Raw genomic sequence first — 26,834 nt, forward strand, 5'->3', positions numbered from 1 at the left:
ACATTTATTTTACAACATACACTAATACTTTTTGTTGTTTAAAAGACTGAAAATTTGAGCCTCTGGAAATTCATTCTTTGACGTCTTATCCAACATTTATGTTTCATTGTATCATGATGTTGATCCAAAGTTATTGTTTGTTACTCTGCTTAAAATAGATGAAGTCTTAATAAAGACTGACTGTTTTAATAAAGCACTTTAGCATTTTTATCTTGCTGTAAAACAGTGAGGAATCAAAGACATTTGTAAAAGACTTATGAAATATTTGCTTCTGTACGTATCAATATGTCCAGATCATGGAAGAAAAGAAAATAGGAAAAATAAAGTGTAAGAGAACATAAGCGTGAATAGAAAGTAATATTGAAATCACCACCAGGATAAAGAGGTTTTGCAGAGCATGACATAGGATACAGGCTAGCCAATCAACAAGGAAAGGAAAGTTGATGTTAAGATCACTGAAGGAAAAAAAAAAATGATAAAAATAAAAATGAAAACCTTTGAGTCACATGCACATAGGCATTTAAACTTACACACTGGCTTATCTGAAATCCTGAGGGAATGTTCTATGTAAACCCTGTCTCTAACAGATCTATTAGATACATACACACACACACACACACACACACATATGTATCCATTTTATAGTAAGAATGCTGTATGCTCTGACACCATAAGTCCTCTGACAATATGTGCAAGCAGTATTTTCATTTATAATGTTAAAACATTTTTTTAAAAGGGGGGAGTTGTAAGTATGATTGGTTAGTACAAGCAGAGAACTAAGCATGATTTTGCTTAAATTGCTAAAATAATACCAAAATATCAATAATTGGGACCTAATTACTTTAATGAGGTAGGTACCCACACGACTTCATTTCACTAAATATTTGCCAGCTTTCTCCTTTGAGATAGAAATCTTGTTGTTTGTCAGTGTCCATGTATCCCCCAAAATGTAAAGTGTAACCTATATTCTGAACTATCATTTTAAAATAGGAACTATTGAATGATACATGCTCTGTTGAATTCTGTTTCTTGAAATGCCTATTATCTTTAGCATTACTCTCAAAAGACAGACTTTTAAAAATAATAATTAAAGTACAGGTGCTATTCACATGCTTGGAGATGATTTTATATCATTAAACTTCTGCATAAATATGCTTCAATAAGCAATTAAACTGAAGACTCTGGTTTGCATTTTAATCCTCCTCTTTCTCTGTGAAGTCATCACAATCATGTACCTTTGATCTTGCAGTCATTTCTGGCACCAGATTCAGACATCACAAATGAACAATTATTACTTAATAGAATGGAATTCGAAGACAATGGAGTCTAATGAAATGGGGCTTTGTTTTAAACAAAAGTGAAACGTTTTCTAATAGTTGCGAAGGAAGAGTTCTAAGCACATTAAAGAAATCAATTTATGATCTGAACATCTTGAGAGCTCTCCTTAATGGTCTTCTAGACACCAAGCAGCTTGGAATTTGAAATTTTTCTTGGAAAACTAAAGGCTGTCTGTACATGAGGACTTGTATTTCTTTTCTTTCCTTTTACCCACGTTTTTCTCTGCTCCTACAGGCTGTTCCACCTCCCAACTTTGAGATGCCAGTCTCCATCCCAGTGTCCAGCCACAATAGTTTGGTATACAGCAACCCCGTCAGCTCACTGGGAAACCCCAACCTTTTGCCACTGGCCCACCCTTCTCTGCAGAGAAACAGTATGTCTCCTGGTGTAACACATCGACCTCCAAGTGCAGGTAACACAGGTATGTATGTCCTCATATGCATGCAATGTTAACAAATCAGGAAGGAGCCACTCTTGGCACAAAGGGTATTTTATCACCAAGATGAGACTTTTCCAGGTTTCCATTTGTTATGTTTCCTCGTTGCTTAAGATCCATCTTCTTGGGGCGCCTGGGTGGCTCAGTGGGTTAAGCCGCTGCCTTCAGCTCAGGTCATGATCTCAGGGTCCTGGGATCGAGCCCCGCATCGGGCCCTCTGCTCAGCAGGGAGCCTGCTTCCCTCTCTCTCTGCCTGCCTCTCCATCTACTTGTGATCTCTCTCTGTCAAATAAATACATAAAATCTTTAAAAAAAAAAAAAAGATCCACCTTCTTTTTGGTCTTCAACCCCATCAGCCTGATTTTGAAATCTCCCATAATCTGCTATTTTTCTGTTTAGACTCCCACCCATCTCTCATGTGGCTATATTTCAACTATATTTCTCAAACAAAAAGTCAAACATCCTTGGAGAAAGAAAGTCTTCATTTTTTTGCTACTAATCTCCTCCTGCCTAAGATGCCATTTCCCCTCTTCCTCTTAGCCAGATCACCTTTTCCATAAAATCTTCCCCTATGTCCTCTGATAGCATTTGTGCCATTTGGTTATTTCTTAGTGTGGTTGGTTTTTATTTGTTTATACAGAAACCTATACCACAAAGGACTGAAAGCAGAAAAGAAATGTAATAAAATAGTGTAACTTAAGAAGTGTGAAATAAAAACAAAACTTAGAAATGAAATTAAGAGGACATCATAAGAACATATATACCTGCCACAAATTAGTCTCAATATTTCTAAGAAATCCCCACTGTTGTACAATTTGCGGTGTCCCAGAGAAAAGAAATTATTGCTCAGGAAAAGTTCAACCATTCTTCATACTCAGATCAAGCAAAATACAGTATATGATGTGCAATGTTGAATTTGTGTCTATTTCCCCACTGGATTTAAAGAATCTTGGAGGGAAGACCGTCCTCCTGGATTGCCAACTTCACAGTTGGAACTAAATAAATGTATACTGACTATAACCAAACAATCTCCTTATATCTCCAAAAGAAGCACCAAAAATAATTATATTTCTAAATCATATATAGCAAAGCATAGTATATTACATTTTACTTTTTTAAAAAGCACTCCATAGGAAATTTTTAAAGACTTTTTTTTTAAAGATTTTATTTATTTATTTGATAGACAGAGATCACAAGTAGGCAGAGAGGCAGGCAGAGAGAGAGAGAAGAGGAAGCAGGCTACCCACGGAGCAGACAGCCCAATGTGGGGCTCGAACCCAGGACTCCAGGATCATGACCCGAGCTGAAGGCAGAGGCCCCAACCCACTGAACCACGCAGGCACCCCAGCCATAGGAAATTTTTAGTGTGTCTTAGGCACACATAACTATATTAAAGGCAATTTATTCACAAAATAATTTTTCCTTGAGAATACTTCAATATCTGCCTTATAATTAAAACTAAACATGTGGGGTGCCTTGGTGGCTCAGTCATTAAGCATTCGCCTTCAGCTCAGGTCATGATCCTAATGTCCTGGGATTGAGCCCTGCATCAGGCTCCCTGCTCAATGGGAAGCCTGCTTTTCCCTTTCCCAATCTCCCTACTTGTGTTTCCTCTTTCGCTGTGTCACTTTCTGTCAAATAAATAAAATCTTAAAAAAACAAAACTAAACTAAACCTGTATTCCTATTTAGTACAGAAACTTCATATAGAAAATATAATTAAAATCAACCAAATGATAAAATCTTGATAAATCTTGAGTCTGAGAGATGTGTATAAAGGATGCCATTATGCCATTCTCTCTGCTTTTGAATATGACTGAAATTTTTCATAAGAATTTTCAATACCATATGTTATTCCTTTCAGATCACACTCAAACGCAGTTGAATTCCCTGCATGATAAATTCATGCTTGTTTATTTTTTAAAAATTTCATCCTTTATCTCCAAAATATTATTTGATTGGAAATAACAAACATTTCTTTAAAAGTAATGAACAAGGGCACCTGGGTGGCTCAGTCATTAGGCATCTGCCTTTGGCTCAGATCATGATCCCAGGGTCCTGGGGTCATGCTTGGCGGGAGGCCTGCTTCTCCCTCTCCCTCTGCTTGTGTTCCCTCTCTCACTGTGTCTCTCTCTGTCAAATAAATAAATAAAATGTTTTTAAAAATAAAATAAAATAAAAGTAATGAACATGTTCTTCAAATTCCAAAACCAGAACCAACTAATAATTATAGACTGTCACTTAGGATCAGTTAGAAAATAATCCAGCCGAGGGGCATCTGGATGGCTCAGTCGGTTAAGCATCTGACTCTTGATTTCAGCTCAGGTCACAGTCTAAGGGTTGTGAGATAGAGCCCCACGTTGGGCTCTGCACTGGGTGTGCTTGAGACTCTCTCTCTCCCTTTCCTTCTGTCCCCTACCTTCCTCTCTAAAGAAAAAGAAGGAAGGAAGAAAGGTAGGAAGGAAGGAACGAAGGAAGGGAGGGAGGGAGGGAAAAGAAAAGAATCCAGCTGATATTCTATTCTTTTGGCTAAATCGTATTCCTTAAAACTAACAGTAATTATTATACTGAGTATCTTATTGAAATATCCCAGCTGTCATATTTTAACATTGCCAAATTTAAGTTAGCAGAGAATAAGCATACCTTTCTAAATTTGTAGCAAATGAAATCTTCTCTGTTGTGTCAGTAAGGAAAATTCAGGTAGTCAGTGAGGTCATTCGCTGTGAGTAGATTCATGAAATGACCAAAGTTCTGGACAATTAGCATTTTACAAAATTAATTATATAAAAATACATTTACAAAGAATTAAACATCAAGTGTAAGTTTACTTCAACACACAGTCAACCTTACTCCTTTTTTTTTTTCCACTTTCTATAAAACATCCAAAAATGAAAATTCAGAGACCATTTAAACCCTGGATTTTTAAAATGTAACCTTTCTTAGAACGAAAGATTCTGCAAAATGTCAGTGATTGAATGTAGGCTTAATGTTTGAGCTCAGCATGCCATAATAAAACAAATGTCAGCCATCCAACTTAGGTAATATTTTACAAATTCAGGACCCTTGGGAGAGCCAGAATACTGTGGTTGCTAAAGGTAAAGTGTGTTGTTCTGTGGACCTGTGGCCTTTCCTTCTTCTGATCTTTCTCTTTAATCCGTAGGTGGTCTGATGGGTGGAGACCTCACATCCGGTGCAGGCACCAGTGCAGGTGAGCGGGGATTTCTGGGCCAAAGCATGGATCATTATTCAGGGTTCCTTTGCTGGGCGATTTGTAGGAAGTAAGTCTTTTGAACCAAGTAGGGAGATGTGTGAGCTGTATGGAAAAATGGCCCCCGGAACTTCTCAAGCATTTTTATGAAGCAGGAATGGATGGATTAGTAATTTAGAAGAAAACTATTAACTAGAACTTTTCTTAATCAGACTTCAGCTAGTCCACATAACCAGAAGTGAAGGCTCTGGTCAAACCCATTTAATCCAGATACAATCTCTGGACACAAAAGTACCTTTAGCAAGACTTGCCTATTGAGTTCTCTGTGAATCATTTCACATTAAATGTGAATCTCTCTCCACCCAAAGAAGTACCAAACTCCTGGTAGAATGCATGTTTAAAAGGAGGGGGTATACCTCTGAAATGAATCATACCTTATGTGTTAACTAATTGAATTTTAATTAAAAATAAATAATAAGTAAGTAAATAAGTAAGAAAATAGTAAATAAGTTAAAAGGTGGCAAGGAGGGGCACCTGGGTGGCTCAGCAGGTTAGCATCTGCCTTTGGTGCAGGTCCTGATTCTCGGGTTCTGGGATCGAGCTCCGCATCGAACCCTGCATTGGGTGCTTTGCTTATCCGCAAGTCTGTTTCTCCCTCTGCCACTGACCCTCCCTTAAAGATTTAAAAAATCTTTAAAAATTTTTTAAATTAAAAAAAATAAAAAGGAGGGAGTGAGAGTATAACCATTCAACAATATTGTTAATAAAATAAAACCAATTTTGACATTAAAATTAGCTTTTAAAGAATATGAATATGGTGTACTCCCAAAAAGCCATTTAAATATATTTTAAGTCTTGGGGCACCTGGATGGCTCAGTGGGTTAAGCCTCTGCCTTTGGCTCAGGTCGTGATCTCAGGGTCCTGGGATCGATCCCTGCATCAGGCTCTCTGCTCAGCGGGGAGCATGCTTCCCTCTCCCCCTCTACCCACCTCTCTACTACTTGTGATCTCTCTCTCTCTCTCTCTCTCTCTCTCTCTGTCTGTCAAATAAATAAAATCTTTAAATATATATATATATATGTATGTATGTATGCATATAAACTCTTAAGGATTTCTTCCACTACGTCCGATCATGTTATAGGCACACTTCCCCAGGGTTCCATATTAATTCATATTATTGTGATTATTGAGATATTGATGTCATTTTCAGAGCAGACGTAAGACAGCACAGTAGTTTTTAATACAAACCACAGTTCACTATTGGCTTAACAAGTAACCATGGTAATTCCTGCCGCTGGAATATGATATACATTTAAAATAGTAGGAGACAGGCCTGAATGACACAAGGTTATGTTTGAAATGTCAAAAAAAAAAAAAAAAATTCAAGCTTATTAAAATATCCATGGACAACTAATTAAAATATTTTGCCAAGGTCAAATATAATAGTCCGCTAATTATAAGAAAGAAGATAAAATCAGCATACAAAAACATTTTTATAAATATATCCATTTGGGGGAAATGTTTCTCCTTCTGATACTGGCTCTTCACTAATTCAGTGAGTCATAAAAAGAATTTGGACTACACAGTGAATTAACAAACACTATCAATGGTACTAGCTTCCTATTTTATCAACCTTTTAAAAATTAGGTAAAGTCAAATTAATGAGTAAACTCAATATACTATTTTTCTTGACATTGAAACAAATTGCTCATTTTTTCCCTCGAAAAATACTCTGAGGCTTGCAGCCTGAAAATTACAAAACCAGATCAAAGCCAGACCAGTGTTGCTCGGATTCAAGTCTCTGCCAAAACTACGGTTAGAGAGAATGGTAGGGACTGAGAACTGGATTGTCACAAAGACCAAGAAAAAGATAACTTTAAAAAATGGTTTTGATGTTATGATATTTTATCCAGTATCTCAGTGCTTTTATAGGAATAGCCAGTAGTGGTGAAAAAAGTTATCATATGTAGCAAAATATATATATATATATATATGTATATATGTATATATGTATATGTATGTATATATGTATATATGTATATGTATGGGGGGGATGTGTTACTCAGCCCTAATGGAAATAGACTCTTGTTTCTGCTTAATAGCTAGAATGCTTTAGGATTCTCTATTGAAAATAAGAAGTGTTTGGTTGTTCAATTATGCTGTTGCTGTCATTGTCAATTCTCTGACAGCCCGCTAAGTTTAATGGCCCTCCAGGGACAGAGAAGACAGTCTTGTAAGTATAAAAGTTAGCCACATATCCGGCTATAGCGTCATTGGACTCAAAAAATCTTACAAGCTTAGCAAGTGTATCTTCCTGCATCAAGACCTCTACCACAGACATAAGAACCTTCTACTTCAGGGATGCCTGGGTGGCTCATTGGGTTGAGCCTCTGCCTTCGTCTTGGGTCATGATCTCAGAATCCAGGGATCGAGCCCCACATCGGGCTCTCTGCTCGATGGGGAGTCCGGCTTCCCCCTTTCTCTCTGCCTGCCTCTCTGCCTACTTGTGATCTCTCTCTCTGTCAAATAAATAAATAAAATCTTAAAAAAAAAACAAAAAACAAAAAACCTTCTACTTCAAAAATAGAAGGAAACAAAAAGAAAGACATTCAGTTGCTCCACCTTGATGATAATAAACATTATATCCAGAGGAATATATCTTGTAGCCATGAACATATAACTTTTCCAGTGTCTATATATTTGTGAGAGAGTTAGTTCCTTACTTTTTAAAAATAGAGGAGGAAGCCCTTTCTAACTCTGGCTCCACAGAACACCTGTTGCAGATGCCACTTAGTAGAGGCAAGCTTTGCTGTCAGGTCCTGCTGCAGGCTCAGCCGTCTTCCCCTTCTTTCTCAAACCCGCCAGTATCATGTGTCAAAGCTGAATATAACTATGCTGATGTCAGAGAATCACATAACACCAGGGGAAGCGAGGCCAGCCAGAATATCTCTGCACTTTCAGAAAAGAAAACCAAGGCAAAATGGCCGAAAGATAGCTTCTAAATTTCGAATATTGTCATTGAAATTCAAGGTCTCTGATCAAGTTAGAAAGTCTGTGGCCAAGTGCACACAATTAAATACTTTTCGATCTTTGTATTTTTTTCAAAATCAGATCCTCTCAATGGTAAAAAGAAAAAAAGGAGGGGGCAGGTACGCCATGCAGAAAGGAAGTGAATTTAACAATTAGTGTGTACTTATAAATATCAAGAGACCAAAGAGATAAGGATTCTCTTTTTGAGTTCAGCTCAGTGATAAAGTAGAGCAACTTTTCCATCCAGCCCCTGAACTATATAGTTCTCCCTCATCCCATCATCCAATGGATCATCAAGTCTTACCAACTCTGCCTCCAAGGTACTTCTTAAATCCACTCCTTTCTCTCCATTCCCATCCCATTGCCCTAGTTCCGGTTCCTAGCAATGCTCCAGGACTGTTTCCAGAGCCCCCTAATTTGTCTCCCTGCTTCACATTGCGTTCCCCTCCAGTCTCCCCATGACTGATTAGCCTTTCTCAAAGGCCTACAATATTCATGTGCCTTAAGTCCAGACATGGCTTCCCATCTCTCTCAGAATTACCCAGGAGCCTCTTATCTCTGGCCCAGCCTTCCTCTCTACTCTTAAACCTTCTTTTCTCCTGCTGCCAGCAAGAACCCTGCACTCTAATAACAGCAAACATTTAAATTGCCCTTACTATGTGCTTTACAAAAAGGAACTCATTTATTCTCATAATGCTTCTTTAAAGTAGATATGCATATTATACTCTTTCCATAGATGGGGAAACTGAGACAGAGAGAGGTTAATTGCCCAACGTGGAACCCAGGCGGTCTGGCTCCAACATTCATGCTCTTAACCTCTTCATTGTGCTGTCACTTTGCAAACAGTGTTGAGGCCACTTGCCTTTACATATGCATTCCTAGTGCTCCTTTCCCTCAGCTTCTTCCTGCTCCTGAGCCCTCCTTGTCATCCCTCAGAATTCAGTACAGCCATTCAGGGAGAATTATGCATCTCTTCTTTTTTGGCCCATGGAAGCCTGCTCCCACATCACTTTTCTCATTGCATTGTTATTGCATTGTCTGGGCACACATCTTTCTCCTGGACACTCAGACCTCTAGGGGCGGACTGTGTCTTTCTTACAGGTTATATTCCCAGCTCAAGACATAAGAGAGAGTACATGGCAGATACTCAGTTTATGTTTGTTAGCTGAATAAAGGAAAAATTAATCTACTCATCATGAATTTTTAATAATGTTGATGTGAGAAAAGAAAGAATACTTCAAAGAAATAATGTAATTTTAAATATAAAAAATAGACCCTTGATTTATAATTCACAAAAATAATATATTCTTTTGATAGTCATACAAAGAATAGTAAATTATCCAGTTAAATGACTGAGAAACATTGGCCAATAAAGCTTTACTAACTTTTCCAACATACTTAATTTAAATCCTGAAGAACTGATACACAGCAGTAAATGAAATGTGGGTTGGTACATCAGACCATCACAAACCACCTCTTAAAACAATAAACCTCTTATCACTTAAATTGAAGTGGTTTCAAAGATGAAGGCAAAAGGTAACAAAGAAGTAACAGGATGAGGCTGTACTCTTGAGTTAAGGGACATACAGCAAGTCATTATAAGACATTAGCAGGGGTGACATTTCTAGGTTTCAGTTCACAGTTATTCATCCAGTGCTTAGTCCCTTCCTCTCAACAGCCAAAATCGAAAGTCCCCACTTTTTGTCATAGCTGTGTAATTAAAGCTTTTAACATGCTAATCTTAGTGTTATTGATAATTGAAGATCAATTTCAAGTGGATTTTTGTAATCATTAGACTTAATAGAAATAAAAGGTAGGCGCACTCTTTTTCAGCTCGCCTTGATGATAAAGTATAGCATCTTTCCCATCCAGTCTCTGAGCTATGCCTTGTTTTGGATTTTTCACTATCCTATTAGAACCCTTTGTTTTCACGTTGATAACGTAGCTGCTTTTTTATGGAGTACAAAGTGCCAGTATGCTCAAGGATTCGTGACTGAGACAAAGAAGAGAAAGAAAGGGAAGGATGGAGAGGCGAAGAAAGGAAAACATTTTAGGAATCTCTTTGAAAATTTAAGAGAATTTTACAATCTACATAGCTATGTGACAATAAGGCAAAGGAGATTTATGTATATTGGTTAATAATTTTAATTGGCATTTATTGTAAATTAGGTATAATTTTGTAAAAAAGAAACTAACAGCTGTTTCCTTATTTTGATTGTTAATTGTTTACTATTTTATGCATTTGGTTGTCAAGCATTGTCACTTCTGGAATGCTTAATTTATATCGACTAAATACATGGAAACTTGGTGGCAGCGTACTGCTGCGGGTAAATCACTGAGCAGTGACTTAAAGAAGGAGTGCTAGCTTCCAGGCTCTGAAAGGACTCCATCTAGCACGACCTTGGGCTGTGACTTTGAACCTTTGAACTCAGTACTCACGTTGCGGATAAGATACAGGCTTTACGTGCAGCGTTTCATGATTATATAATCATAGAACTTCACTTACATGACTTTTTTTCTATAATTCATTTAGTACTGGAAAAGAAAAATTTAGCATATTATAAAATAGAAGAGGAGAGGAAAAGGTTATACAATGTTAAATTATTCTGTACCAGTGCCATTGTTTTGCAAGTATTTGTTTTTGAGGATATTTATCAAAAGTTTCTTGGCTGACTTTCTTATCAGCCAGAAAGACTTCTCTGCAGTTCTCATTCACTAATTTAAAGTATCAGTAAAGTAGTTAAAAATTCCATCTAAAAGGATTGGCTTTAACAAGTTTACATTTTTGTTACCTAACAGTATACAGATTCAGAGAGTGTAATATTCAAGAAAGAGAGATGGATACGGCTTAGTTGCTCTGAGACAAGAAAACTATTTTTGTTAGCATAAAATACAACTTTCTACTGCTTTTTTAAATACTGTTAAGCAGCATGTGGAAAAGAATCCAAATTAATAGTCGGATTCTTGATTTGGTGAAAGTATTATTCTGTTACTTTGAATTATTCTAAATAAAAATTCTGAATTCATTTGCAGTTTTACCTTGGGAGTTCACCCAAAACATAGAGAGCCATCAGTATTGCTTTATTATTATCCATGAAATTAAGTAACAGTGATATTTTTAACCCAAACCAAAGTTATTATCTAGATTTATTAAAGGGAAAAAAAAAAAAACTTAGTCCTCTTAGTTGGATGATCTAGAGCATATGATAATTAGCCATTGCCCAAAAAAAAAAAAAAATCAGTGTCTGCTTCCCATACACAAGACCTGGAAAATTATAAATACCTTGTGATGCCATTTCCTAGGGGCCAACATTGAAGTAGGAGAGGCAGGTCAAAGAGAAGGTAAATGAAGAATGTTACAGGCTAGGTCAAGGTATTATAAAATCTGTTTTTGACCCCTGTAGTTTAACTTAATTCTTAAGGAGTTTGATTTCCACAGGGAAAAACAAAATTTCAAATTACAGCTCCCTCAGGAGTGTTTGAGCAGACTTTAGAGTGCCGTGTGTATTTCTGACCTCACAATTTATATCTTTTGTATCCCCATCTTCCTATTACAGTCAGTAAAGCAATGTGAGAATTTGTCTCTTTGCTCATATCCCATTGACTTAACTTGAGAGCGTGACCAACAAAACTGTGGTTGTTTTAATATTAATACAAGCAGTTTAATATTTTCTCCTAAAATATTAGTTTTACTCAGCACTTTTCTTTATTTCTCTTAGCAGTTCTTTTTCCTCATACACAAGTGGTTTCTCTTCTTGCTTCTAGCATCACCGTCAGATTTTATTTGGAGAGAATACAGAAAGAACAGGTCTTTTCAAAATCATTACTGATATGAAATTGTGCATCAATAGACAGTAGATGCTGAAGAAGGGATGTGGTTAAAAAAGCCCCTCTTTTGGAAATAAAACTTTTACCTACCAGGGACTTTTTGGGGCTTCAAGGCTGTTGGCCAAGAGTATAATTTGCTGTTTTTAGACAAACATTTGCCAGTCACTTAAATTTTACAGTTGGACTTGCATGGTGTGTTCACTCAAATCTCAGTCCAAAGAGTACTAAAGTCATGATGACGTCTCATATTTGAAAGAGTAAATAAAATATATCCCTTTAGTTTATCTTCAACTAAAGGAAACTATATTGTACCAAAATCTGGAGAAACAATTTTAATTTATAATCTATGGATGTGACCACGGGATGCTTTAATATGCACCGGGTTTACTTATTATTGTTCCACTTTAATCGCTTTAACTGAATTTAATATTTCCTTGTTAGCTGTTTTACTAAACACTATGCCCTCCTTTCACAATTTCTTGACCTTACACTCCATGTACAACCTCCAGTTATGGTAAAGAACTGATTAGTGTGGGGGAGAAAACAGCCTGCTGTATTAATATAGGTTATTATTAATGTAGTAATAATAGCAAATCTAAATCTATGGTCAATTTACATAAATATGATTACAGTAATTTACATGACAATCATGAAAAAAGGAACTTTCAGTTTAACACTAAGCAACTCGGAGATAGCTAGAAAATCGTGGCGCAAAATTTTTGCACAAGCAGTACTTTGGAGAAATAATCCAGAGGCAGACATTTAGAAAAATAAAATAACCAGTGAAAACACATGACATATAAGTTATTGTAGGGATGACATTATTGCCCTTGGAAAGGCCGTGAATTCCCATTTTTAGGATTGTTGTGAAAATTAAATGAGTAATGATAGAAGGCAGCACCTTGCACAGTTTCTTTCACCAGAGTAAGTGCTTATTAATAAATGTTTGCATTGTATTATAATTATCTATATTCTTGATTTCCTAAGGAAAAAATGAAGCTTAATGCCCTCCTAGTAATATTTATTAAAGGTATAATAAGCAAGTAGAGCACTAGTAGGCTTCACAGAGATGTCTGCTGCAGCCCCTACCCTCAAGGGTGGGGATAAATAGAATATAGGAATCAACCCGAGGCAGAACAGAAGTGCAATGCAGTACAGTGCAACACATTTCACTTTGAACATTATCATCTTCTGATGTGTTTGCAGCAGTTGTGTAAATGTTAAAACCACAAGTAATTATTCCTTCTCTTCTGTCACGTTCTCTCTAATTTGTACTGTCTCAATATTTTTGTTTATAAAAATGACTGAGAGAATGAACGATTGTGTCAATAATGAAGACACCCCCTCATTTTTAGCAAAGAGACAGCCCCAAAATCTCAAGAAGTGAACAATTAAGTGAGTCATAAATCTATCATTCATTGTTAAGTGGAATTTTTTTTTAAGATAGCAAGGTTCAGTATCATTTTTATGGTGCAATTAAAAACTATCCCTTCAGTAAATCAGTACTCAAAGTAGAATGATATTTTGAGTGCCTTTGTGCATTGAAAACATCAGGTTGTCAAATTCCTCCTTATTTGCAAATGGAGCTTTTATTCAAAGAAATACAAGGATGCATTCTAAATCTGAAACATCTGGCTTTTGTAATAAAGTAGTAGAAGAAGCTTGTGCTTTGGATTCAAATCAAAACTGTCCCACTTACTGACAAGTCACAGAAACTCCCTGAACCTCAGTTTCCTTATCTGTCAAAAATTGGGATGATAATGCCTGACCCACATGACTGCTAGGACAAATGAAAGACTCGTTTGCCAAAACAAACCTGCTTTGTGACACAGACTCTCAATCTTTGAAAAAACAAGTCAGTAATAAGTAAAATGTCTTTTCTTAACTGCCTCACAATCCAGAGCCTATTGTATGCGCTGAATGTTCAACGTTCAGGATCTAGTTGGCAGGTAGACTGTTAATTTCACAAAAGATATAAAACAAAACACGTCCAAGAAATATCAAGGACAAGTTGGGTAGATATGAACTCCGTGAAGGTCTGATTCAGCATCAGGGTGACATGGTCAAGTAGAAGAGGCAAGCTCTTTGTAGAATGTCTACTGCCCTCTAACTGGTACAGCCAAGAATAGTCTTGGCTTTTGTGTATTCCTGGAGTATTTTTCTAAGAATACACCACAAAAGACACTGAGGTTTCACAGGAGTTTCTTCATAGTCTAACATTATACATTATTGTATTATTTCCCTAACAAACCCTCAGATAGAGTGGAGACTTGATTTTATGTTTAAGAATCTGTAATCAGGAGTCTTTACCAAGATAAGAACCAGAAAATCTGCTCTGCCTCTCTTCCACAGTAGGCATATTAAAGTTTTCATCATTCCCAGATTTCTGACCTCCACATGTTGTGTGGTTGCCTTTTGCCTTAGAGTCATCCCATGAAAAAGATCTCCTTTTCCCTCAAAAGAAAAAAAAAAATCATGATTCACAATAGCTAAATAACACAGTTTCTGCACTTTTAACAAGGTTGAGGCATTCAAGGCTCAGTGAATATAACTGAATTCTAGAAGGTCATAGTATTTTTCTACTAAAAACTATTTAAAGTGCATTGCTTCCAGTAGGGTAGGAGGAACAAGTTTACTATATACAATTTTAAAGTGATTTCAAATGACTGTGAAAAGATGTATGTTTGAGATACAAAACAGTGTCCTAATACTGGAAACTAACTTATCCTAAACTAACTCAGATATAAAATTAACTGACGGTAGTGGGCATTATTATGTAGGTGACACCTCTAGTTAAACGAGAAAGTATGCTATAAATGTTTTCAAGTTGTTCCAATGAAAGAAATAAAAAACCTAAGTTGGTTAAACCTTTTGCCAAAGTAAAAACAGAAAATCAATACATCAGAGGTTCAACTGGGTGCTTTCCTGTGGCAGTTTGCCCCAAATTCCAAAAAAATAAGATACCATTAACAAATTACAAAACAAAATCAGTTTATACACCTATGTATTAGAAATTATTCTCCAGGTAACAACTAATAGCAGATACTCTAAAACACTGAGCATTTCACCATCGTGTTAAGTGGCTCTGATGGAAGCTGTTCTCTTAAATTGACAATAGGTAGGTAAACATCTTTACCCTCCATTACAGGAGAGGCTATCGACTAAAATATTACAGAATCTACTTTTAAGAGCATATTTAATCATCCACTCGAAATAGCACACTGAAAGTTAAACAGTTGCTCTGGCATTTAGTGTTGCTGAACCCAATATTTCCTATTTGTAAATATTTATCTATCCCAGAGACCAGAAATACGGTTTAGAACATCACCATTCTGTGCCTCTTTGTCTAAGTTCAGCCTTTTCTCAACCAGAAATGCCATTTCTGCCGGCCACACTGACTGTGTTCCTGAAGAAACCCCATCACCTCTGGCTTAGGATGGCCCTTTGGGTCTCTCACATCCCTGGTCTCACCCTCTACTCCTTTCCTCTCTTCCTTCACATTCCTATAATTTTAGAATGAGATTTGACACAGGGGGTTTTCAGAATTCTGGAGTGTGCCAGTTCTCAGGGAGCAGGTCAACGGCCGTCCTTCAGAGCATGGCATCTGGACACGCTGCTGGGTTCAAATCATGGCTCCACCCGCTGAGAGCTGTTTAACATTGGGCAAGATGCTGGACCTCTCTTTTGTTAAGCTTTCTCATTATGTAACACAGGGATCCTATTCGTACCTGACAAGGGTGTCAATGCAAGGATTCAAGGTGCTTTATATCCATGTGTAATAGCCAACAGTTCTATTGCGGTCACTAAGGGCATGGTACTATTCAAGGTCCTCAAAATGTATGCTTGATGTTGTTGGTTCTACTGATAAATAGTACTCTAGAAAGTGTTTGATATTGTTAATATTATTGCATGGTCATGTTGGGGAAGGCTGTCTCAGACAAGTATATGAGAGGCTCTGATTCAGATTGCATTTATGCTTCTCTGACACCGATGAAATGATGGCTTAGGGTTAAGAAAGCTACGGCTCAGTGTGGTTGGAGGAACTCTAATGGAGACCTCAAGACCGGAACCTGGATTTATCTACTTTATCCTCCTTTGACCTTCACTCCCTCACTCCTTCTGCCTTCTAGGTCTTCCTGTCTCTGCCGCCTCCTTCCTCACGTGGTCTGTGGCAGATGCATCCTAACTAGCTTTTCTATAGCAGTCTAACCTCTGATCTACCACTTCCACGGACACTCTTTTCCTAAAGCACAGTTAAGGATGTCACGTACCACTCACAAACTCTAACTTTGCTTAATTTCTAGTGTAGGAAGTTGAATAAACGTTTAGCGTAAGGACTAGGGTGTAACGTTAACATGATCTGAGAGGTTTGTGTTAGTCAAACTTGCTTCTCCAGCTTCTGAAAACTGCATACTCTAAAACCACTGGTATTCCATTCTCATGGGAATACTCGTCCTTCCCCAATACAGTCATGACTCTGAGATCTTTCATGTATCCCCTGTCTCCGGGAAGTCTCTCTCTCTGGACCACCTAGTAAAATCCTGCTCGTTCTTACTTACCACCCTTCCGGCATTCTTTTTCCTGGGATATCACAAAGCCCGACTCTTGGAGGAATGTTCCATATGAGTAAATTATGGTTGAGATGTATAGAAAAAACCTGTGGCAGGAAGCGTAAACACTCGTCAGTAAAGAAGAAAAGAGGCTGTGCCTCAGAGTTTTCTTTTTCATCAGGGAAAATTCCTACTTTATTTGATTCTACCACTTGCAGGTAGCTAAGGTAATGTGCTGTGAAATGATTAACAGGTGCAACAAGTGAAAAAGAAGCTTCAATTAACTCTCTCTAAACAAATTTAGTAGTTGGGCACTTGCGTGATTTCCTGACTTTAATATCATATGGTTGATGAGCAGTTTGTCTCAATGGTGTACTTGGTCATCAGTGTGTAATCATTATCTAAAATAAGAAATGTTCTCAAGTAGCGCGTAGAAGAGAGACCCTCGATATGTGAAATTAGCAAGTAACATATTACACTTTCGGTTCTCATCTCACGTTCCCTCAGTAACTTAACTTTTGGTGCCATTCCTGAGTAGTAATTCCTCATTTTTCCAGCATAGTCTGTATATCCATTTTGCAAGCATCTGAAACACTTAAAGAGCTAGTCCTCTGCATGTATCACTGCTTCGAATTGCAACGAGATAGAAGGGACTGTGTGTTCAAGGTGGGCTGAGTTGTCTGAAAAGTTGTCTGAACTCTCGTGAAAGAGTTAAGGTGTTAGCTGATTCTTAAAAATGAATTTGAGGGGCACCTGGGTGGCTCAGTGTTAAGCCTCTGCCTTTGGCTCAGGTCATGATCTCAGGGTCCTGGGATCGAGCCCCACATGGGGCTCTCTCTGCTCAGCAGGGAGCCTGCTTCCCCCTCCCTCTCTGCCTGCCTCTCTGCTACTTGTGATCTCTCTCTCTTTCTCCTCTCTCTGTCAAATAAATAAAATCTTCTTTAAAAAAGAATTTGAATTAAACAGGAGAGCAGGGTGCTTGGATGGCTCTTCAGTTAAGTGTCTGCCTTTGGCTCAGGTGATGATCCCGGGATCCTGGGATCAAGCCCCACATCGGGTTCCCTGCTCAGCAGGGAGTCTGCTTCTCCCTCTCCCTCTGCCCCTCTCACCAACCCCCGTCCCTGCTCTCTCTCTCTCTCTCAAATAAATAAAATATTTAAAAAAAAAAAACAAACAAGAAGAGAGCAAACACTGCTAGAGCAAAGACACAGGCGTATCCAGAGGGCTGTGAGCTTGGCTGTAGATATTGGGAATTAGGTGAAACAGAGGCGGGTCAGACTATGCGCAGTTCTGAGAGCCAAGCAGGGCACTGACCCAACAGTGTTAAGTATGGTCTGAAAAAGTAACATAACAGAAACAGCCCTTTAGAAAAAATTTTAGAGAAATTCTTGAGACTGTACGTTAGATTTATTGTCACACACGTGCACAGAAGTTTGCATACAGCTTTAAGGAGCTCACGATTTTCGTGAAGCCAGTCGTAAGGTCTGGTGAAGAACCCTACCACTGGAGACCAGGGACCCTGATAAAAGACCAAGTCGAATGGTGATGAAAGCCTTCCTTAGGATGGTAGCAGCGGGGATGGAGGGAGGCATTTCTGAAGAAAAAGAGATTTGGTATCTGATTGGATAGGGAGCTGGAAGAGGAAGCGGGGATAGTCAAAGAGGACAATTCAGGAGACTGAAGAAAAAATGTTGCCCGTGAAAAAAATTAGCTGTGGTTCATAAAGACTAGTATCTGTTTTGTGCTTATTAGTTTTGTATGCTTGTATTTATAATGGAAGTCCTAGGGGGAAAGTGAAGAGATTCATGTCTAAACATCCAAGTAAGAGGAAGTTTTAGAACTTTGGGCTCAGAGAGAGCTAGCTACATGCTCAATTGCGCTCTGTGAGACAAGGCAAAATGTCCTTCTCACAACATCTTAAGCCAGGAATATGTTCTTTGAATTTACAACTTCTTAAAATAGGAGTCAATTAAAAAAAAAAAAAAAGGCAGCAAGTGTTTTCAAGTTAACTGGGGAGAAAAAAAATTTTTTCTCCTAACACCACATTTCAATTTTTGTATATTTACACTAGTTTTAATATGAATGTTTAGAAACTTGTAACCAATCGAGGTCGATTCTGTTATCCTTCCTACAAATTATATTGTGAATGCTTAAATTGTTTTATTTTATGTGAAACAATATTTTTAATCAAATCAAACTATAAAACAAACGGACTCTAAAGTCGGTCTGTTCTTCATTTCTTATAATCTATAATCAGGAAATCCATTCACTCATGCTTTATAATTTTTGTGCTTTTAAGTGGTCAGAGGACTGTGACATCTGCATAAAGTCACATCTGAATTGATCGTGGTCCAGGCGGAGGGTAACTTTAAAACACAGCATGAAGAAAGGTTGAATATGTATATTAGAAGGTTATTGAGAGCTGGCATTTCCCACCCCCTGACCCCTGACTTTGAATGAGACCATTCTCTTCAGTGAATTTATCTTAAGGTAGGACAACAGCCTCAACGCAGGCCACAGCGTTCTAAGTGAGGAGGAGGCCCGCGGTTTCAAAGCCAGTTTAAATGCAGGCTCTTCTTAGCAGTAAACCACACGCATGTATTCATCATTGATTTTCAAATGATAGGTTTCTATATCACTGGTTTAGGATCCACAGTCTTGCATTCCTGAATCTATATTATGCCAAAAGAATAACAACTTGGTGGCTGGAAACAGAAATGGTTATTATACGGCTCCAAAATGCTAGCTGGCACAATATGCTAAAAACAGCAGAAATTCACCGGTAAAAGGCAGAATTTATTTGTTCTTAAAAATAACTTTATGCTCTAAAAATATGAATTTAAGAAGTGTCACCGTGGTTCAAAATATTTTATGTTCAATATGGAAACACCTTAAAATATGTGACTAATCTTCTAAAATGGCATAATTTCCAAATAACAGGAAATATTCCAAGAGAAAAAGAGAATGCTTTCAAATCCTTTTTTTTTTAGTTTTGAGACATTTATTGGATGAAAAACTATAATGTATGTTTACTGGTTTTTTTTTATTCCTGCTGCCCTAGATCATTGTTTAAAAATGTGGGCAGAAAGATATAGGTTTTGTTGGAATTTCTCAGAGAGTTTACTGTAGAAATTTTTTTTTTTTAATTTTCAAAAAAAAACCCTTTTCTCAGAGCATCCGTGAAGCATTTCCATTTTCACACACTGGCCCAGTGCTTGTCATATCACAGGACAACACATTTCACAAAGCGGTTTTACTTCCTTTTAGCAAAATAACTCCTCCATGCAAACCAGTATTGGCATCTACGAAGCAAGAGTTTTAGTTTCCTCTGATCTATTCAAGCTTCAGTGCACTGCTTAACTGACTCTTTCCCCCCTTCTTTTGAAATTACCCACCTAATTTTCCATTTAATTGTTTATTTAAACCAGATCTCACGCAGGCTTAAGAGATAAGTGACATATGTATTGAGTGTATCAGACTGAACTTCAGCTGACAGGAAAGTATAGGGCAAATTTTGTCTTGGTTTTCTCAGCCTCTTTTTATCCAGTAGAATCTATTAATTAAAACGAGAGCCTTAACATATTCACAAGAATGATTCAGTTAAGACACATTAAATATAAATTTATTTTTTCAAGCATTTTTCTAAGTAAGCAAATCCTTTGTACCTCTCCTAGTGATACTCGGTAAATGTATTTGTTTCACATAGCAAATTTTACCACCAAAAACTGTCCAAATTAACTGGAAAAGAAAATTTTGGCTTTTGACATATTTAGCCAGCTGTAGAGAATTTAGTGACTTTCAGTGAAGTTTTATTATAGAAGAGTAATTTATATTCAAATTCAACCAACATTTCCTAAGAAACTACTGTGTCCTTGACACATGTTTTGGTGGGGATGAGGGGGTTCGTTTATTTTTATTTTTCTCCCAGTAACTTGGAGAATTTTACGGATGACCCAATTGACAGATTTAATCTTGTAGTTATTTGTTATATATTCAGCCTGTTTATTCATGCATAAAATGAGACAGGTAAATGAATGGGATATGAAGAACAAATGTGCTCTACACAGTTTGCCTCAAATGTATTTTAATTCAAAAGAGGTTTCCATAAATATTTCCTGAAATATACCTGTGCTTTGCCTTCCCACTCCCTCCTCATCTTTAGCTCAGGCCATCACCATAGTTTCCAGACTGCTTCATACTCCCAGACCTTCCAAAGTACAGGATATCCCAATTGCCAGTATATCTCTCTGTCCCCTCAGAGGCCTGTGTACGGCCTCTGCTCTGTGACCCTCTTGGGTTTGCATTTCTACCATTTAAATCCAAGATGTATCAGCCTGAAAGTCAAGTTCTCCATGTCCTTCTAAGGTCTTCGACTCTCCTCTCTTTTCATGAGTTCCCTACTAGCCAGTTTGCTCACCGTGTCCCTGATTGTGCTCTGTAAATTCCCACCTCAGCCCTTTCCCTGAGCCCAGTCACAAGCTCAGCGTGTCTTACTATCTCTTCTCTTTTTTCAAGGCCCACATCAACTCCTGCCCCTTAGGTGAATCTTCACTGGATAATCTCTTCCCTCCTAGGAGCTCAGTAACACTTAGTCTAGATGGCACCTCTCTGTAGGCACCTGCCCCGAGGCTGCATTGTCCTGGTTTGGACATTTCACATGTGTGTATTGGATTACCACAAAGGAATTGCAGGGTGTTTGAGGACTGGGGCCAAGTCCTTGCCTCCCCACATGGTAGCACACAGTATCATTCGTCCTGGGGTAATAGACACTTGTGTTTTAGGATAATGATAATGATGACTGACCATAACAGTGAGGTTTGACTGTCTCCTTTAGAGAACTTCAGAAAACAACTGTCTAGTTTTCCAGCAAGGATTGTCAAATTGGAGAGCAGGTCTCTATTCCTCTGCAGTGAGAGGCAGAAAAAAACTAACAGATGATGTTCTGCCTCAGCTATGGTTGTACCACTCCCTCCATAGCTCTTCCTGTCATGGAGCAATGTATTTTGCATTATGAGAAATGGCATCCTTCAGATAGCCGGTTCTGTTAGTAGCGGGTTAAACATCAGCTATCTACAGGAAGCCTTTCAATGTCCATATTAGATGACTCTTCTTGTGCCGTGGTGAATCGGCACCACAGTGGAGGCAACATGCCTTCATTTCAGCTCTTAAGAAGGAGTCCTGCTTTTGAAGGAGAACAAGCCTTCAAGGGTCATACGCTGAACTTGGGAGGAGGGCAAACCAGACGGAGGAAAACCATAAGGAGAAACCACTCCAAGGAAAGGGGAACTCAGCAGCAATCTGTAGAAGAGGTACCCCTCCTGCAGGTCCTAGAAATTATAGTCTTACTGGTATGCCCTTTCTTCACTTGAGGACACACAGACACACAAAATAAAACCCAAACCATTGAACTGAAAGAGTGAGTCACGCCAGTCAGACCTTTGCCAAGCTAGTCAGTTGAAGTGCAGAACCGATTCTGTGCTTTTCTTAGGCTTTGAACAACGGTCTGACTTTCTTCCTGAATTTTTTTTTTCATAGAATAAAAGTATATGTCGATTTCTGAGCGAGTTGGTATATATTAGCTCTTCTCATTAAAACATCTTTCGTCTTCCTTCAGAGAATATTTAAAAACTTAACTGACTGGGTTAGTCTTCACATGGAGGCTGTTAGTCATCCTACAGACTTTGTTGTATGTCTTACCCTGTTAAGCTTTGATTTTTAACCTCTCATAGTGTATTCTCTAGAAACGTACTTAAATCTAGATCTCTTCCTGAATACTTTCATTGTTTTGTGTGAACAGGGAACGGATATGGCAATCCCCGAAACTCACCAGGTCTGCTGGTCTCACCTGGTAACTTGAACAAGAATATGCAAGCAAAATCTCCTCCCCCCATGAATTTAGGGATGAATAACCGTAAACCAGATCTCCGAGTTCTTATTCCACCGGGCAGCAAGAATACGATGCCATCAGTGGTAATGCGAAACTACATTTTAAATAAATGTTGATAATGTTTTCTTTATGTTTTGCTGTTTTTGTATCTTTCTAACATTTTGAATTACTTAGGTGCTCCCAGAAAATTAACTTACTGATGCTATTGCTGGAGCCCTGTTTGTATTTAGCCATTATTTCTGGTAACTGGTTCACATTTCCCTTTACCATGTTAAAAAAAAAAAATCAAAAACAAAAACAAAAAAACCAACATCCAATAAACTCCCCTATAAAACTCGTGTTCTGGGACCAAAAAAAAGCATATCCTTTTTTTTTAAGACCTGCAATTTATAATTAGAAAAAAATCATGACTTACTACTCTGCTTATGGTGCATACAGTTTGACCAGCGGTAGAATCAAACTCACAAAATAGGGAATTTCATAACAGATTTTTATAATACTGAACTAGTTGTGTCCTCAAGGTGCTGACAACCAAAAATCTTTTCCATAATTTCTAAATGAATGTTCTCATGTTAGTAGCTGGCCATTCTTTTCTTAGGTATATTGCAACGATTACTATAGCACATGCCTGTGCAATGCCTCAGTTCATCTTTCCATATATGCCCTTCATGCAAATAACTACCTCTGAAAAGCAAATTGTTTTAAAATCCTAGGCATTCTGAGAACAAAGGTTGTATTTTACATCAAAAAAAAAAAGTTGGCCCTGTAAGAAAAAATAAATAAAAAAATAATTAAGAAGTATAAATAATATCCCTGGACTCTCTCATTTTCCTTTCTCCTGGGTCTGCAGGGCTAAGATGAAGATAATAACTGTGGGACCAAATTCAATAACAAAGAGACTTACATCAGTGTTCTCCAAATTAGCTTTGCTTAAGAGCGAGAACATTTAAAACCAAGATTCAGTAGACAAATTTAGATCATTCTGCAAACACATTTTTTTTTTTTTCATTCTGTGCTCTGTGGCAAGCTTCAGGGTAAAACAGTCCTGCAAGCTGATTAGTTTATTATGGCACAGTGCAGATTAATTTTGAATATCAACCAAAAAAAAAAATCACATAATATGCAACGTTCCCTTCGGAAAGACTGGGTCTAATAAATAAAACCTCCCACAGGTCCATAGCCAAGCGGTGTGGGCCATGCATGGCAGCCTGTCTCTATCCGCAGATTTATTCTAAGTTCCTTAAAACTGATGTTCTCCCAGGGATAGGATCCTGTGAGTGGTCCTACAACCAGCCTCTCACCAGCAGCCAGGTGCAGCGCCCCCCCACCTCCTCCAGCAAGTGGGGTTTCAAAATATAATCTTTTTTCTTTTTTTTTTTCAAAACGTGGTGCTGAAATAATGAAGGTTGAGACACTGACCTGTGTAGAAAACTGGATAGATTGTCTTCACATTGGAGACAAACAGCTCATTAAGGGAAACAAAGAATGTCTTTGTAAGGAGTTATCTGTAGAGTCTAGGTTTTAAAATTGTTTAAACTGTTGTGTCTATCAGAAGATGCTTTGCCTTTTGTTGAAAAGATTTTGCCCAATTATAAATATTTACAGACACTAATTAATAAAACTCCTTCCCCATGCTCTCAGTCTGAGGATGTCGACCTGCTTTTGGTAAGTAGTAAGAGTACTTCCCTTAAATGGCACCTGCAAGGAGAAACCCAAGGTGACTTTTAGGTGGAGTGGCTCTAGTAAAATGGGAAGATTTCAGAAGTTACCATAGTGTGTCCAAATGAATCATATTTAAATGCCATTAATTTCAGGTATCACACACCTGAAAAGAATGTCAGGTTATTTATTTTTCTGTCTCAACCTTTGCAAGAGAAGACCAGGTTTTCCGTTTATTTTAGGACTTGATTTATTGTAAAATTCTAACAAAAATAATTTCCTTATTTAAACCATGAAGATACTTATTTTTCTAAGAATCCAAACTGTCATGATTTTTAAATGTATGTGAATCTTTAATCTGCTTGCTGTAAGGAGTTAAATATACATGTTAGCGGCTTTGCCATTTAGTTCTGAGGGAAGTTTAGAAGAATCTGAAAAAAGTGGTCAGAGCACCACCTGCTGGTCAGAATGTAGCATGAAATTCCGCCCATCTGCTCTGCTGTGTATAGAACTGAGCATAAAAACCACCATGGTTGATTTTAATTTTTTTTTAATTTGCATTTGAATAAAAACTGAAACAATGGAGTACAGTATACATATTTCATCAGTTTTCAACATAGTCTGTTTTTACTCATAATAAAGCTTATGGTACTTGTTACTAGTTCAGTTGCCTAGGAGATACTGATGTAATGGGTTACTATGGCAACAACTGGTCTCTTGAAGGATTGTAAATGATAGGGTTGGCAGAGTTCATAGAGACACATGTTAAATGATTAATTTCATGAGACTTGTACCAAGTTATTTCTTTATACACAAAATTAATACTGAAATCTAATATTTTTAACTTTAAAAAATTCTATCAATAATGTCTCTTTATTTACTTTAAAAGAATCAAAGGATAAATAACTCCCAGTCTGCTCAGTCATTGGCTACCCCAGTGGTTTCCGTAGCAACTCCTACTTTACCAGGACAAGGGATGGGAGGATATCCATCAGCCATTTCAACAACATATGGTACCGGTGAGTAGCTTTACCATGTTCAAATAGTGCATTAAATACTTTTTGTTAAAAAGCAAGATTAAAAAAAAAGATATCACTCTTTAGTCTATTAGGAAACTTCATTTAGTACCTGTGGCATCCACAGACTATACCATTACCATATGTTACTAAGACAAAGTGAATATCCATATTTTTTCTTTCTTAAGTGACTGAAAGTTTTATTGACCTGACCTGAATTCAATATAAAAGACCAATTTCAAGGAAAATGAGCCATTATTTCTTGGATATAATAGAAAGCTCACTTTCTCAGGATTGTTTAAAAAACATTTCTAGATCATCAAAGATGTATATACTGTAATGCCAGATTGTAGTTCTAGTAAACTAAAATTGCAAGCTGTGCTACTTTAAAGCTTTTGTGGAATACTTATTTTTTGGTAAATGAGACATCTTTAATTTAAATTAAAACTGCTCCCGATGCTTTATCTCCTTCTACCCGAGAGTAAGATAGTTTATAATAATCATTACATGATACTAATAAGAGTATTTTTGAATTGGAAATGTGTATTTACCATTTGATAATTTTCAAATTAAGTGATTTCCCTCATTGTTTTATTTATTGGTCTAGAGTACTCTCTGAGTAGTGCAGACCTGTCATCTCTGTCTGGGTTTAACACCGCCAGCGCTCTCCATCTTGGGTCAGTAACTGGCTGGCAACAGCAACACCTACATAACATGCCGCCATCCGCCCTCAGTCAGCTGGGGTAAGCAATGTTATTTCTATTATAAAACACTTTGAGAATGTGTTCTTGGATGACAACAGCAGTCTCTAGATACTGTGCTCTAGTGTCCCATTAAAGGATGTAAAACTCTGCTTTATCAGAATGGGAAAGTAATTATCAGATCAGTATCTCTTAAGTCGGTTAGATATGCCTTTCCTTGTTTTTTGAGAGAAGGGGAGCTCTGTGATAATGAGATACATTACTTCCCTATTGTTTTAGACTATATTGGTTTCCATTTTGACTTTTCATATAGCTCACGTGGAAAGTGAGCTTATAAGCTCACTTATAAGAAGACACTTATAAGTTCTTTAAATTTTAGATGTATTTGTGAACCCTTATCACTCAGCATACACCATCTAATTTATGCTAACCTTAACCTAGTACTACAGGATCTCCTATACCATTGATTTCATATATGTATAGTGTACTCACCATATGACTTTATATTTATAGATATTGCACAAATATAAATATATGTGTATATGCACATATACTAATTACCTAAATTTGGGTATAAAAATAATTTCTGTTGTTTTCTGAAATCAGAATATGTGTATTTCTGCCCCCTTGTGGTAATTTTGAGAAATGTCTTTATCATAGAAATGACTCCTGTCATTTATGTATGGAAATGTTCAAACCTTTAAAAAGCCCTGAATTCATAATTCACACTCCTTGTAAAGCAGATAGTTTTTTTAAGCTTAAAACGTGAATCCAAAGATCTGACTTTAAGTTTAACTAATAACTCCATAACTGCAGTTAATCTTCAGAAGAAAATACTAGGAAGATATAAAATATTGAAAGATAAGAGCTTATATTTTAGAAACACTCTATATGCCTGCCTCGTTTTTACTTTTCTGCCGAGCCATGTGTTTAGAATAGTTAGCTAGCTCTGTGCTAAGGAAATAATGAGAATAAAACACTGATTAGAATAAAAATCTCTGACATCACAACTTCATCTCTTATCCTCCCTGCCCTCCGAGCTTTCTTGTGGAATTGATTTCACATAGATGAGTGCTCTAGTAATAGAGTTTCCCCCATTCACTATTTGCTTATGTGCATCCTGCTCACTGATCATTATTGTTGAAAATCTAACCTTCCATGTAAACAATAAAATAAATTTAC

The 26,834-nt window shown here is 37.3% G+C and overlaps 1 protein-coding gene across 9 annotated transcripts in view; it reads left to right on the plus strand.

The window, feature by feature from the left end:
* The window catches only part of MEF2C (myocyte enhancer factor 2C), a 161,098-nt gene that overhangs the window by 128,925 nt on the left and 5,339 nt on the right, over window positions 1-26,834 (plus strand). For 6 of the 9 annotated variants that reach the window (XM_044265823.1, XM_044265837.1, XM_044265818.1 and 3 more), the window contains 6 exons: window positions 1,573-1,759; window positions 4,934-4,981; window positions 22,187-22,359; window positions 23,918-23,941; window positions 24,825-24,954; window positions 25,559-25,694. In XM_044265823.1, coding sequence (XP_044121758.1) covers window positions 1,573-1,759; window positions 4,934-4,981; window positions 22,187-22,359; window positions 23,918-23,941; window positions 24,825-24,954; window positions 25,559-25,694 — 698 coding nt within the window. The remainder of the gene's footprint in view (window positions 1-1,572; window positions 1,760-4,933; window positions 4,982-22,186; window positions 22,360-23,917; window positions 23,942-24,824; window positions 24,955-25,558; window positions 25,695-26,834) is intronic. The other 3 variants (XM_044265847.1, XM_044265864.1, XM_044265873.1) reach the window with 1 other exon arrangement.

This window comes from Neovison vison, chromosome 1 (assembly GCF_020171115.1).
Source record: "Neovison vison isolate M4711 chromosome 1, ASM_NN_V1, whole genome shotgun sequence".
NCBI lineage: Eukaryota > Metazoa > Chordata > Mammalia > Carnivora > Mustelidae > Neogale > Neogale vison.